The sequence below is a fragment of the Zootermopsis nevadensis genome, unplaced genomic scaffold (assembly GCF_977971745.1).
Source record: "Zootermopsis nevadensis isolate Lab colony 2312 unplaced genomic scaffold, Znev_1.0 Znev_ptg000012l, whole genome shotgun sequence".
NCBI lineage: Eukaryota > Metazoa > Arthropoda > Insecta > Blattodea > Termopsidae > Zootermopsis > Zootermopsis nevadensis.
The window spans coordinates 12,511,637-12,526,098 of NW_028259144.1; the positions used below are offsets into that span (position 1 = coordinate 12,511,637).

The 14,462-nt window shown below is 36.2% G+C and overlaps 1 protein-coding gene across 3 annotated transcripts in view; it reads right to left on the reverse strand.

Moving 5' to 3' along the window:
- Window positions 1-1,616: 1,616 nt before the first annotated feature.
- The window catches only part of LOC110838014 (3'-5' RNA helicase YTHDC2), a 36,362-nt gene continuing 23,516 nt past the window's right edge, over window positions 1,617-14,462 (reverse strand). For all 3 annotated transcript variants that reach the window (XM_022080764.2, XM_022080763.2, XM_022080762.2), the window contains exons 20-26: window positions 12,573-12,823; window positions 11,997-12,202; window positions 10,343-10,469; window positions 9,208-9,336; window positions 7,619-7,875; window positions 7,261-7,515; window positions 1,617-5,439 (exon numbers count right to left, since the gene is read on the reverse strand). In XM_022080764.2, the coding sequence (XP_021936456.1) occupies window positions 5,197-5,439; window positions 7,261-7,515; window positions 7,619-7,875; window positions 9,208-9,336; window positions 10,343-10,469; window positions 11,997-12,202; window positions 12,573-12,823 (1,468 nt within the window). In that variant the 3' untranslated portion in view covers window positions 1,617-5,196. The remainder of the gene's footprint in view (window positions 5,440-7,260; window positions 7,516-7,618; window positions 7,876-9,207; window positions 9,337-10,342; window positions 10,470-11,996; window positions 12,203-12,572; window positions 12,824-14,462) is intronic.

Consider the following 14,462-nt stretch of genomic DNA (forward strand, 5'->3'; position numbering starts at 1 on the left):
TTTTCATGCATCTGGTTCCAATAAATAATCATTTCACTTTGTCTGCTTTGAAATTAAGAATCTGACAAACCCTCCTTGTAAAACACATCTCCCATGTTATTAAAATGACTAACTTGTCAAATGCCCTGTGAAGTTGACCACTTTTATATGCACGACACACATAACGATCAAATAGTTAATACTGAAACCAACAAAATTCATTGTGTTGTACAAATGGATAGTTGTATGATATGGAGTACATGGCAGCTTCAAAAAATTCTGGGACAGAAGCAAATGCAGTTTTTGTGGCAGATAGGTTGGAGACTGTTCATGCATGTTGAGATATGCACAGCAACAACACACAGTGGAATTATTCACTTCCCATATACTTAAAATGTCCCACAGGTTAGTTTATCCCATAGAAGGTTCAAAGTTGTGAAAAAGACTGCCTGAACAGTGGGCTAACATAACATTTTGTCAGTTATGGGGCTACTGTGACAGAAATGTTGCTGATGGTTTGGACTGAAAGTAGCAAAGACTATCAAAGTGTTTGAGTAGTATCACAGGATCAGTGACACTCATGGAATGTTGGAAGATGACATATAACAGACATCCTACAATACTGTAATATGAAACAGGAACAGGAGGTTCATGTATATTGTTTACTTATTTGTTTACATAACGATGCTGTCATTAGCTCAAAATAAAAGTGTTGAGTGTCAGATCATACACATAACTGCAAGAAAGATGGGATTTCAATTGGTCATTACTATAATATCCTTAATAAGGAAATTAAAATGAATCATGTCTAACAACACATATCAACTGAGACCAGAATCAAGGAGCACCAGCACATCTAGCGGGAGCATCTAGATAAGTCCACTGTGGCCAGGCCACCACAATCCTGTCCACCAAATCCAGATATGTAGACTGGATGATCAGGGAGGGCATCGAGAATGAGCTACATCTGAACAAGAACAGGAATGGCCCTCGCCTGAGCCAGTCATGGGAGCCCCTCAACCACTCTCTCAAAGGACAGCAAACATCTGATACAGCATTGCCCTGCCCAGGGCACTACACTGTCCTTTTCAGTATGCAATCTGGCCCCAGTCAGTCCTTATTTCCACTCTACTTGTTCCTCATCAACTCCACCCACCTCTTATGTCCGGTGATCCACCTGCCAGACTCCGAGGGACCCTTATAAGGGCTGATTTCTCAGACCTCTCTGTTATGTCCTTTCCCCTCCTGTTGGCCCTCACCCAATTCTGACTCCAGTTGCTACTGGTCAGGCCAAGGCTGTGCCTTCACTGTCAGAATCATATAACTCAAACCATTTCCATGCATGTGGCTTACACATTGCCCAGATGATGGAGGCAGCAAGCACCTCTGAAACATTGGCAAACTTCTACCAGACTACAACCCAGAAGACAGCCATCTTCAGACTCACCAGTGTGAAAACCTCAAATCCTAATAATAAAGAGGGATCCACTGTATTTTGATGGCAAACGTAGAAAAGAGCTGCCAACTATTGCTGTATTTGAGTCATGGGTAACACACAATGCAGACATATTTTACAGATGTTTCCTATATACTGACTGGCCTCTGTCAGTATAAAGGAATTTATAAACAATTATAAGTAATATGCAGTTTAATTTATTTAATTTTACAATGTCAGAAAGGGTGTTACATACCACATGTTAGGATTAACATAAACAAGTTTATAATTCTTTAGTTTTAAAATTAAACATCACCTTCAAGTAAAAAAGTAAAAGTAAAGTTTGTCCCACTATACGCCTTGTAGGCGTTTGGGGTGAGTGGAGGTATAGCTCCTCTCTTCCTTGACCTCGGCACTAGATGGGGGTGAGTGGTCAGCATCACGCCCCGGCTGGCTTTACTCCCAGGAAAGGACCCCGGTACCCATTGTAGAGGAGGCTGGGTGGGCCCCAGAGCCGGTCTGGACGCAGAGGCTAGAGGAAAAATCCTCTGCCCCCGTCGGGGATCGAACCCCGGTCGTCCAGCCCGTAGCTAGTCACTATACTGACTGAGCTATCCCGGCTCATCACATCACCTTCAAGTACCCCATGAATATGACATTCAGAAGTACTGTTATTAATTTTGAAGAAAAGACCACATGGAAGAAGTTCTTTGGATAGCACAGTATTTTCAGATTAATTGTCTGACAATGCTATTCTTAGCCACTATTTCAAGAAGTACACTGACAAAATTGTTACAATTTATGTTAACTTGGTGACTATTCAATTTAATCCCTTCCTGTTTTAAGACAACTTTCTTCTGGAATGCTGTGCTGTGTAGTTTTTCAGAGGCAAGTACCTCTGAAATTTCAGTAAACTTACACCAGACTACATGGTGCAACATTCCATCAGACAATCATCTTCATACTTACTGCCATGACAACCTGAAATGTCACCTTCCTGTTTTTCTTGTTTACAGTACTTAAGGAATTTCACAATGCCTATGGGGATAGTAATTTTTCATGATGAAAGTAACTAATGCTTTAAATATCATATGAAGGGGAATACACACAGACTATTAAAAATGAACAGGAACAATTACTGCCTGAGATTCAAACTGCAATATGGTGTTAAAACAACATGCTTTAACATCCTTCTCTGCTGACTACAATTAAGCATACCTGTACTGTGCTTACTACTAATAAATAAAAGCGAAGTATGTACATTGAACTTTTAAACACAAAATTGTTAATTAGATCTTCTAATTAAACTGTTAACAAATAGCAATTGCAATTACTTTTTGTCCATTCAACTTAAAGTAAATATGGGAAGACAAAGTGTGATCCAACTTACATTTAGCTGTAGAGACCTTATTACTGTGTAGTATAAAGATATACAGTCATTTCCATATGCAGGTATGTTTTCAAAAACAGTGAGAATGAAGAGTTAATTTTCCATATGAGGCTTAAACTCCCAGATGACAAAAAATATATACGGATATTATTCATATGAAATGTTTACATAACTAAAGTACCTTTGTTCTGAGAACAACCAATTGCCAGATCAGAATTTAAGCCCCTAAACTAGAACTGATGATATTACAATATGCTGATTGGTCAGGGTTAGGGCACACCTCATGGCATAATGACAGAGGATTGTGGAGTAGTGGTGGAGTGATGCTTAGCATTGGGAAAACCAAAGAAATTGGAGGGAAACCTGTTCTACTGTCATTTTGTCAACAAAGAATCAAGTCACCCAGGTCTCCATGGTAGAATCATGAATCTAGCCACCTGAGCTGTGCCATGCCTGAAGTTTATATAAATGCATCGAATGCTGTCAACATTCTTGAGAGATATTGTGTGTCACTTTCCATCAACTTCATGTCATCACCTGGTATGTTGTCCATTGTGACAACTTTAAAGTTAGAATGACATAAATGAAGAAGTAGATACATGTTCTTCAACTGCTTTACACCAAAATAAATAAATGAAGACCTTGTAAATGGAGAAATGACTGCACACTGGACAATTTTTTATCATTTAAGATAAGCATATCCTTTTATGTATTGAGTACTGACTCCACAGCCATAATGAAACACAACATGTAATTCAAAGTACATATAAATAAGTAATTGCCACCTATCTACTCGATTGTTCAGTAATATGAAAACATTAAACTGAATGGAAGTCTAATTAATGCAATGCTTAGTACACAAATACTATTTTTTTGCATTGCTTGTTGTACTTTAACAGTAACCTACAAGTGAGACATCATATGCCAGTACAGACAACTAATAATTACACTTTGTAATGTTAAATTATATATCCTCATGAAACAAGATTTAGAAGTCACGCCTCCCATTACATTCAAATACTTTTTGCTGTAGTTCACTGGGCACTCACTAAACACCAAGATGGGGGCATTTCTTTTTAAGGATAAAATCTAGATAGCTTGAGGTTTTCATCCTTGTCTATTACTTACCTTTCTGAAAGGATAATGGCAAATAAATGCTGTAAACAGCTTCCTCACAAAACTCTTTATAACATAGTTCTTCATATGATAAAGAATATCATTTTGTGTCTAAATTACCAAGTTATACAAGCAATAACTATGCACAGAGTTTACCTACAACAAAATCTGAATATCTATGGAAGTTTCACTGACAAGGAGACAGTGAAAAAGACACTTGTTAAAGTAAGATAACAGTAAATCTATAAAATAAAATGCTAATGATACTAAAAAATAATGGAAATGGGAAGAAACCAGGCAGCATTGAAACAAAGGAAAAGTACATGACAAAGATACAAATCGTTGCAGAAATCATTAAAAACAAAGACAGTTAGTAAGAAAAAGAATTCACTACGGAAATTCTTTCTCTTCAAAAAATACTGATGTCAAGTGCAATAAGAGCCATTTTCTCTGGCTTATGTTTAACCCATCATGTCTTGCTGACCTGGGAAGATAGGACTGAAATTTGAGGTGTACAAGTCTACACATACCTGACTCAGATCTTAACTAACAAGTCTGTTTTTGTAGCTTTTATGCTATCTATAAAATGATAAACTGATTCTAATACTACTAAATGGGGAAAACTCTTAATGAGCAGTGCTCCACAGCATGTCATAATTTGTAGGAAAATTATTACAATGAGACACGAATTAACGTGTAACTGCACTGAGTGGATGTTATATAAATTTGAGTGAAACAAATTATAAATTCATATCTATGAATGTTTACTCACAAGATAAAATGAAAGGGTACATGATGAAACTGTTTGAACCAATTTGAGCAGCCAATATACATTCTTAGTGCAACACTCTGAATTTATGTAATTTTATTTTGATCCTCCTGGTGTTTCCTTTCATCTCATACAGAATTTTAACTTTTCCTAAAAGTGTTACGGAAAAACATGGTTCTCAATTACATTCCTTACATGGTTATATTTTTATACCATTTATTTCATGATATAAGTTTAAGACATTGTTCTCATAATTTCCACTGAGCTGCATGAACATTTAGCCTGAAACTTCAGCTCTGAAAAAAATTCTAATTACTCTACCCTTGTTCCCAATTTTGCAAACAAGTTCACTTCTATTTATTCAAAAAACATGAAGCTCATAACATTGGGCACGTTAGAGGACAGCAGTATTATGTAATGACAGTGCCAACAGTTCTGGCATTTTGAATCAATACCTAAGGACTCTGTTCCTTATCAGGAAACAGTAAAATTTCACATTTTACTAGTTTACTTTGGATGTTGGCCACGCTGACCATAGTTTATGTTGTAATGCTGGTAACTTGTGCCATATCCCATGTATGAATAACCTCTGATGGGACGCCCACGGTAGCCCACATTCCTAGATGATGCTGTAATTTCAGGCATATCCTGAGATGTCTTGAGTGCACTAAATAAAGTGGACTTTGGAACAAATGGAGGTACTTTGTCCCACAGACTACACAGTGCTTCACCTATAGTGGGTTCAATCTCCTGCAAGAATCAAAAAGAAATATTGTGTTAACAATTCATTTAGGCCACATTATTTTACATAAATATACCCAGCAGTATGTAATTCTTGGATAACAGAGGTTAAGTTCCACTTCAGCATAAGCATCTCACTCTGAAGGCCCACAACTGGCACAGGAATAGAACTTAAAGCATTCTATATCATGATGCTAGATAGAAATAAAGGATGAACTTAAACTTCTGAGTACTTGACATACGAATAAATATCACTTTAAAACAATAAAAGTATCAAATTAGCAAAGTCAGGGAATCAAAATTTGCGTATTTATTTGTATTCTGAGACATCTATATAATGGAGATAAACCTAAATCTAAGACAAGGGATTTCAGAGAAATCATCTGAAGAATAGAAGTCTGGTTCATAATGTTGCATCATGACAATGTTTATGCTCTCTATAAGGGAATTCTTGATTATGAATGATAATACAATGGCATTCTATTCACCTCATGTGCTTTAGGACCTAGAAATATTTTTCTGTTCCATACATTGAAAAATACTTAAAAAGGAAAGATTATAGGAATTGCCAGACATCATACATAAAGCAACACAGGAAATGAATAACACCCCAAACAAAGTTATAGAGGTGCTTCAACAAAGCACTGGACTGCAGAAACCACTGTGTTAGTCAGGAGAAGACTACTTTGACGGGGCCAAATATAATTAAGAAATGTTACTTTTAGTTGTTAAAATCTGCATATAATTCTGCATTAGGGCTGATTTTTTGTGGAAGCTATTAAATTATTTTGTATTTAGGAAAGAAGAATAAAATTTATCTGACAAATTAAATTTTTTGTATTCACAATTGGTACATTTTTTAAAACCTTCTCACTTCTGATTTTTTTAAAATGTCCAGGGGGAAGGCAGGCACAGAGGCCTAGTTTGCCCCTTCTAAGGCAGTAACAACAGGCACATTTTCTAGCAAAAACCTGAACCAGTCACTAACATGTTCACAGTCTCTGCTCAAAAGCTTACTGTAGGGGACATGTTGATATGACAAAATTACCTACAGTTGAAGATATCCGTCTTCTGGGTTATTGTGCTGTGTAGTCTGGTCGATGTTAACCAACGTTTCAGAGGTCATACTGCCTCCGTCAGTATGACCTCTGAAACGTTGGTTAACATCGACCAGACTACACAGCGCAATAACCCAAAAGACGGATATCTTCATACTCACCGCTGTGAGAACCTCAAGTCTTACCTACAGTTGTCTATACTCCTCAGGTTTAAGTGAAAAATTACTCCATATTATGTATATGACTTCTGCAATTTTCGAATATAATATATGTACAACTGATAAGTATATATATTACTTCCAGGTAATTTAACACTTAATCAGTGATGACACTGCTATACTCCCATATGGCAATATGAGCATTACATTATAGCTTGATTTAGTTGTATTTAGTGAACAAACATGAACACAGGAAACAACACTGGTATACTAAATGAAGTTCTAAAGTAATAAAATGAACACATCATTTATACACAATTCTGAATAAGATCAGATGAAAGAGGTATAACATGTAGTGAAGAAAACAGATATGACAGATAGGTGATATCTGAAAGAAGAACATATTTACACAGTAGGTAGCATACCACTGTAATATAATTCACTTTATTAAAAAATAACCATAAAATTACAACACTTATCAATGTTACAATCTTCAAGCCTAAGGAATAAATATTGTAGTTTGATCATTATTTTTAACAACACTGTTTAACATGTAACTCTCATGTAATTTTGAGATTTGAAATCAGAGGAAATTATATTAAATTTGATATTACCTGTCCATCACGACTCGTTTGAACTCGTCTGTTCTCATTGTACGGATTCAGTAGATGGCGAGTCGCCTGAAAGGGGATGTTGGCTCGTTTTATCCACTCTACAGGAAGAGGTGGGTTGAGGTTAGGTCCACTCAGTTCAAAGCATTGGTCTGCTGTATCTATCTTGGAATCTGACTTATCTCCACTCAGACGCGCATATCCTTGAAAGTGCCCACTGCCTTGCACACTGAACATCAGTATCACCCGTTTGCCTTCCTGTGACATTGAAATGGGTATAATACCAAATTCATGTATATTCCACAAGAAGAAGTTCAATTTAAAAATGTTTGTAAATCTTTAGTATAAAGATACACCTCACCTTGAAAACACGAGTCATCTTCCTCTCTGTATTGGAAGTAAATGCCCAAGCACCACGACTTAGAGAAGTCTCAATAGTCTTCAAACTGCCTGCTTTAATGACAAAGTAACGTGAAAACACAGGTCCTACCCCAGCAGTGGGGCTGGTAGCCAATGCTGTGCTATCCCCAGCACTTCCATGGGATGGTGTAGGAGAAGGAGTTTCACTCAAGTTTCCACTACCAAATGATTTGACACTCCCTGAATCGGAACGTTCACCTGTATGACCATCATAAAACCAATCTACTATCATCATCTTCATAGATTAGGCTGTTTCACCTGCTGAGGTCCAAAAGATTCCACTTTAAAATATATAAATATTCACCTCACTTCTAAATATTTAATTTTCAGCTATACAATGAAGGGTATATGCTTTTATTTTCATTAAAATACAGGAACCCCAACCTATGCATATTAATCAATAAAATGTGTAAAAAAAAGGCAATTCCAATATTTCTACGACTAGAGTAAACCTGGCAACTACACACAAATTTGAAAATATTTCTGAATCAATAATCAATAGATATGTGTTACCTTTCACATACTTGCAAACAATTTACTCAGCCCATATTTCTTTAGTCCAGTGCTCAGCTTCTGACATGCATTTTGTAGAGATACAACATTCATCAGTCAAACATAGTAAATACGCAAATGTGTTTGTGCCACTGTTTCCTTGAACTACCTTAGGTTGATACTGAAGAAGTACTCTTTTCCCCATGAGGAATCCGCAGTCATCAGTTCAACAATTTGGGGGGTAATTCCCTGTGATGGCAGATTACCGTAACCTACGTAATAACGGTAAATATGCAGCTATTAGGCAGTGAGAGGATGGTAGAAGAATGTTGATCTGGCACACCTTCCAAACCATCCACAACCAACAAGACAGAATGCACAAGACTCAAATAAGACTCCTCTGTCAGAAAATACAAAACTGATCAACTGTTCCTAGATGATGAGAAGATGGCAAGAAACTTCAACATGGTGAAAGAAATGTGAAGTAGGCCCACAATTTGAAAACTACTTTTAAATATCCACAAAAACTAATTTCCTATATAATGAAAAGTAATTTTGCTGTAGTAAGAACCAGAGACTCCTTGAGATCTGCAATTTTTATAACATCCTGATGAGTAATTTTCTGAATATACTGAAACATGTAAAACTATGTTTTCACCTCATTAGCACAGAAATTTAAACAGCATCACAGAGCGAGACCAAGAGTGAAGGGTCAACTTACATTGTTACAGACTGTGTACCTCTAATACTGAAAAGATAAGTTTGTAAATTGTTTGTGCTACATGCTTTAAGATTTACAGCTATCCCTAAAATGGTCAATGCCTGTCATGACATCAGAATATATGTGCTTCTTATTACATATGGCTCAGTAATCGATAATCTGCTTTATACAAGAAACTACATATTAAGATTCACACCTGCATCCTGAAGAATCAAGACTGTCAGTTCTATGGCACTTCAGAAAACTTTAATCTGAATAAAAGTTGAATGTGAGAGAATATCTTAAAGAAACTCTGTGAATTCAAATGTATTTCTCACCATGATCAGTTGTCACTTTGGGTGAATATTCAAACTTTCTTTGTTGTTTGAAGATATTTCGGTTTTCAGTGTTGCCCAGGAAGACATTCTCAACATGGGTTTCTCCTTCCTCTGTGGCTCTCCTCAATCCTTTCAATTGAAAGCATATTATTAAAAATGCAAAGAATTACAGATCTAAAATTATATTTACTACTTAAGAGAAGCAAATTAAGCAAAGTCAAATATTTTCAATTCCCAAGTAGTATCATGAGTCACGTACTTCTATTTTCGAACTCCTTCAGCAGGGATCATTTAAATCTTAGATCCTGGTGAACTGTGGTTTGAAAACAATTTATGATAAAGAAATATAAAATCAATATTTGATGAAAGGGAATATGTACTGAGTGGTGATACTACTTTGATATAAGCATGTATACAGCAGTTAATAACACGTGTACATGCTTTTTTAAATTAATCTTGAGATTATGCACACACAAGAAAGTAAAATATTCAATTAATTATATGCAACTGTGTGTGACTTTCAAGCAATTAGAGCTCTGAAGAATAATGTAATGTTAATGAGGGAGATACTGAAATTGTGAGTGTGAAAATCTATGTAAGGTTTTAGATTTGCCTATGCTGAGGCTACCATCTGTTGATCTACCTGAAATCTTGGTTAAAATAATACTGAGACCACACACACAAACATCATTAGAGACTTGTACAAATTGTTACCAATCTAGTTCATAGCTTCAAAATCATTCATTCATATTCACAACTGTGCAAAAATTTCTATCAGTAAGAAAAGTGCTTGATCCACAGGTTAAAACCAACATTCAGATGCCTGGCAAGAACATCTTAAAATCCTTTTGTAAGATATTCACATGCTTTAATAAAACTTGAAATTTTTACAGTATCTGATAGATGTCACTAATTACATAATCTGCTCTAGCTGAAAATTCTCACATCTTCAAAAATGTTTGTATTGTCAGTCATCTGAAAGTTACAATAAGACTTTGTATTTTTACACTATAACTTCATCATCTTACTTCTTCTGGCTAGCTCATGATTCTTACTGAATCCAGAAAATGATTTACACAGACCCAAAAATTATATTCAGACTGGGCAGTATATGACACAAGATTTATAAACTTACCAGATGGGTAGCAGTCGATAGCCACTTGCCGAGGACGTTGGCCAATTCCTGATGGTTGCTGCAGACCCACTGTCTGCTCCTCTGCAGTCAGTAGATTGATGATTGTCCTCACCACTGCTTCATCCACCTGAACATATAATTGTAAAGAAATAGGATGCATACAATTTGTGTAAAACCCAAGCAAATAAATGATTAATAATAGCTACAGAGTAATGCGTGTGAACTGGGCTTTCACCACTTGACACACAGACATTGTCAATGCTGCCGTAAAACAGAAGGGAGAAGACGGTGAGACGGAAGAGAGCAAAATTCATTCTGCAATGAGGAGTAGTCTAAAAAGTTCACAAAAACAAGTGATCCTTACAAACTATTTCTCAAAATAACATCAGTTATGAAAACAAAATGTAAAACAATTTTCAAAGTTCAATGAATGTACCAAATATAATATTTTTGATTGTCCATGTTTTACAATTATTCATATATCTTCTCCCCTTCATTAGACAAGATACTCAGAGCTTTATTGTAGTTAATATTTTTACAAATGTGCCAGTGAATACATTTTACAAGCATCAGAAACCTGCTTAGCAATGATCAGACATTGCCACTATGCACCACCTTAAAATTTAAGGGAATTACGGAGTTAACAAAGTGTGTATAGACACCACATATTTACAGGTTGATGACAAATTTTCCTAATTGAAAGAGGTTATGAAAATATGAAGCTTCCTCTGCCCAGTGGTTAGCAACTTCTTCATGGAACACTTTGAATGATTAGCTTTTGATCCAGCATCAGAATATAAACTGGTTATGTGGCTCAGATGCATGTGATATGTTCATGATATGGCCACATGAGCTGCAAAGATTACAGAAATATGGTGACTGTCACAAAAGATGGCAAGTATTTCAGTAAGCCAAATGGAAGCAGTGGTGATACTGGTTATAGTGTTGTCTGTAGTCAGGTTCATAAAACACTATTCAGCATATACAATTCCTTCAATAATTTATACTACTGAATGAAATAAACTGAATTTTTCAAAGTTCCAAGACCTAGCAGCTGAAGCTTTTGGCATAAGACATCGAGTGTTTCTAGAATGTGCAAGAAGGCAAAGATAATGACAGATGATGATTCTGCTGTTATCGAGACAATGAGAAAGAACATCAAGATTCCAAAGAGAACAACAAATACAGGAAATTTTGTGAAAGATGTTGCACACAACTGATTGAATTTTATAACAGGAGTAAGAAAACATTTCATATCAGGACTCAGTTTCATCTATATTAAAGGTACTGAAATGTTTAGGCTTCAAGTACAATAAACGTATGTTTGATAATCTGTTCCATACTTGTTCATTAGTCATAAATGTCTCTGACTCCAAATATTCTGTTAGATTGCTGGTAGGGGCACGAAATTACTGGCAACACTGTGGTAACTTCTTGTTGACTCTCACCAAGTGTCAAGTGATGTGAATACTATAATAATGTGTATGCTGAATAATAATTCTGCACACCTTTATTGATTTATATTATATTATGTAAACATTAAAAGATAAAAAATGTCTATTGATGTTAGACACATTAGGGATTTATATTTTTCTAAATATATAAATTTCTGATATAATATACAGAAATTAGGATCCATGTATGTAATGTTTACCTGAGACCAAGGCCTAGCAGGAGCCCTCATGCGACGCAGAAACAATGAATGCCATTTCTGTCGCAGCTGCAGCGCTAAGTGAGCAGCTTCAGCATCCACACGAAACACAACCCACTCATCAATTTTAAGGGTCGTGTTTTGTCCATTTGGTCGTTCTTCTACTTCACTATCACTCTCTGTCTCAACAGCTCCATCTCCTCGGAATACTGCAGGTATAAATGTGACAGCGCATGTGTATTATGATAAAATGTCTTGCTTACCTTCTTTTATACATATTCTTGCATCCTAGTTCTTTCTGCATTTTTTGCTGCACAACTATACTTACGAGGTTCTTATGCATTCTTTTGACAAAGTGCACAGAATAAATGCATTTTGTCTCCAAAATTACTCTGTGGATTTCAATTACAAATGGTACTGGAATCAAAGTCTGCAGTGGTTGAATTTTATTTTATTTTATAAGAAGCTCTAATTACTAAAAAATGGTTGAAATAAAAATGTTAAATAATATGAAATATACATAATGCTAAGCTTTCACACAAACTTTTAATCATATAACATATATTTAATTCAACTTACATTCTGCTTCAGACACAGCATCCAGTGGCATTCGTGCTGGTCCAGCAAAGATAGCAACTGTGATAGGTGTGACCAGTGTACAACAACGTACATGACAGAATTGTCCTGAGTGGCTCATCTCTTCGTACACTAGCCAGTCTGATGGGAGAGCCTCAACTGTTGCTGTGTGTGATGCAGCCACTGATGTACTAGGTGATTTTGGGCACTGACGTAAGGTTGATGATGGATGGAACGTTACTCGGAATTCTTTCCTATTAGAAACAGACATGCAAATAAATAATAATTTGGAGAGTGTCAAGTACTTATGTGTCAACAGTCATATGTTACAGTTCACAGAGCACAGTCCCAATATGGCCTCCCATTAATTTGTTCTATTTACATGCAGTAATATCTAACACATTTTAAGTGTCTTTTCACAAAATATGTTGCAGTTTTGTACTTGTAATTTTTTTCTAGTTTAATCTTGATCATGCTAACATTTTGACTATACTGAGGAAGTGGAAATAAGTTCTACGGATGGGGCTTGATGCTCTCTTCTCTCCATCTACCATTGTATATCCCTGATGGCCCCTCTGGTCTATGTCAGCCAGTCTCTAGGCACTTGCTGTTAGCAAACACCACTAGTCAATTCCTGTAAACAGAATAGCTACACAGCTGGAAGGGAATACAGGGAAGTATGCTGGAGGAGGTAAATGTAACAACATGAAGATGTGGAGATTGTATCATCCTTCCATAGTCTCAATATAACTTCAATTAAGGACCAATTAAACAATATTTCAATTTCTGACTTTTCAATGGATGACAGTCATAAAATTGATTCAAGATCAAAAAACGTTTCCAAAATTCAATACATTCAATACCATGTACTTATGGACCATTGCATGTCAGAATCTGCACACCAGCCAAAAAGGACTGTTTCACACTTCAGTATGTCCAGCACAAGGCACCGAATATTAATTCACATATGCAGGACTCAGTCGGTACTGTGTCAGACTGTGGCCTTGAGAAGTCACGTTCAAAGTAGTCGTCCATGGTGACATGGTCCCAGTACAGTCCATCATGTGTGAATCAAAGGTGGTCTCACAATGTAAATCAAATTGAAACAAGACTAACAAGAATTTTAGTAACATAACAGTAAGTACATAGTCCTGCAAGTGTGAATCAGCCTTTATAGTTCAACAGAACCCAAGATCCTTAAACTAAGCATGTAAAATAGGATTATTATATTGAACCCCACAAGAGGGCACAAAAGCTTTAGAAACTGTTTGAGAAAACTGCATAGATTTTCCGAAGGATACAGATAAGAAGGCCCTATACAACCAGAATACGGGGGGTGTTGATATAGCTGACCAGTTTGCACAATCACATCCATCTATGCACAAAATCATAAAATGGTATAAAAACTGTTCTTGCACATGCTAGGCATTACCATACATAACAGCCTTTTAACCTGGAGAGCCCTCAATCCAGGGAGAAAATGACCTACCTGGACTTTGGACTCAGAATTGTGACAGCTTGATCAAGGAGCACCATATGCTACACTCTCCACATTCTGGTAGTAAGAATTCAACATCAGCAACCCTTCATTTAAAAGACATCTTGTGACCCACATCTCACCAACAAAGGTAAAAAGTATGCCAGTTTCTGATGCGTTGTGTTCAGCATGCAGATATGTTCCCTTGTGTTATGAGCCCTGTTTTGAGATTTATCACACATACCGCAAATTCCAGAGGTAAGGTAATACAGTCTAATATGTTAATAATAACTTTCTAATAACAAAATTAAATTTAACCAACACACAAAAAAATTATGTCATCAAGTACTGATCATGGAAATTCTCCGTCCATAACCTGCAGTGAACATTTTCAAGCAGCAGAAATTCTCTGTCCA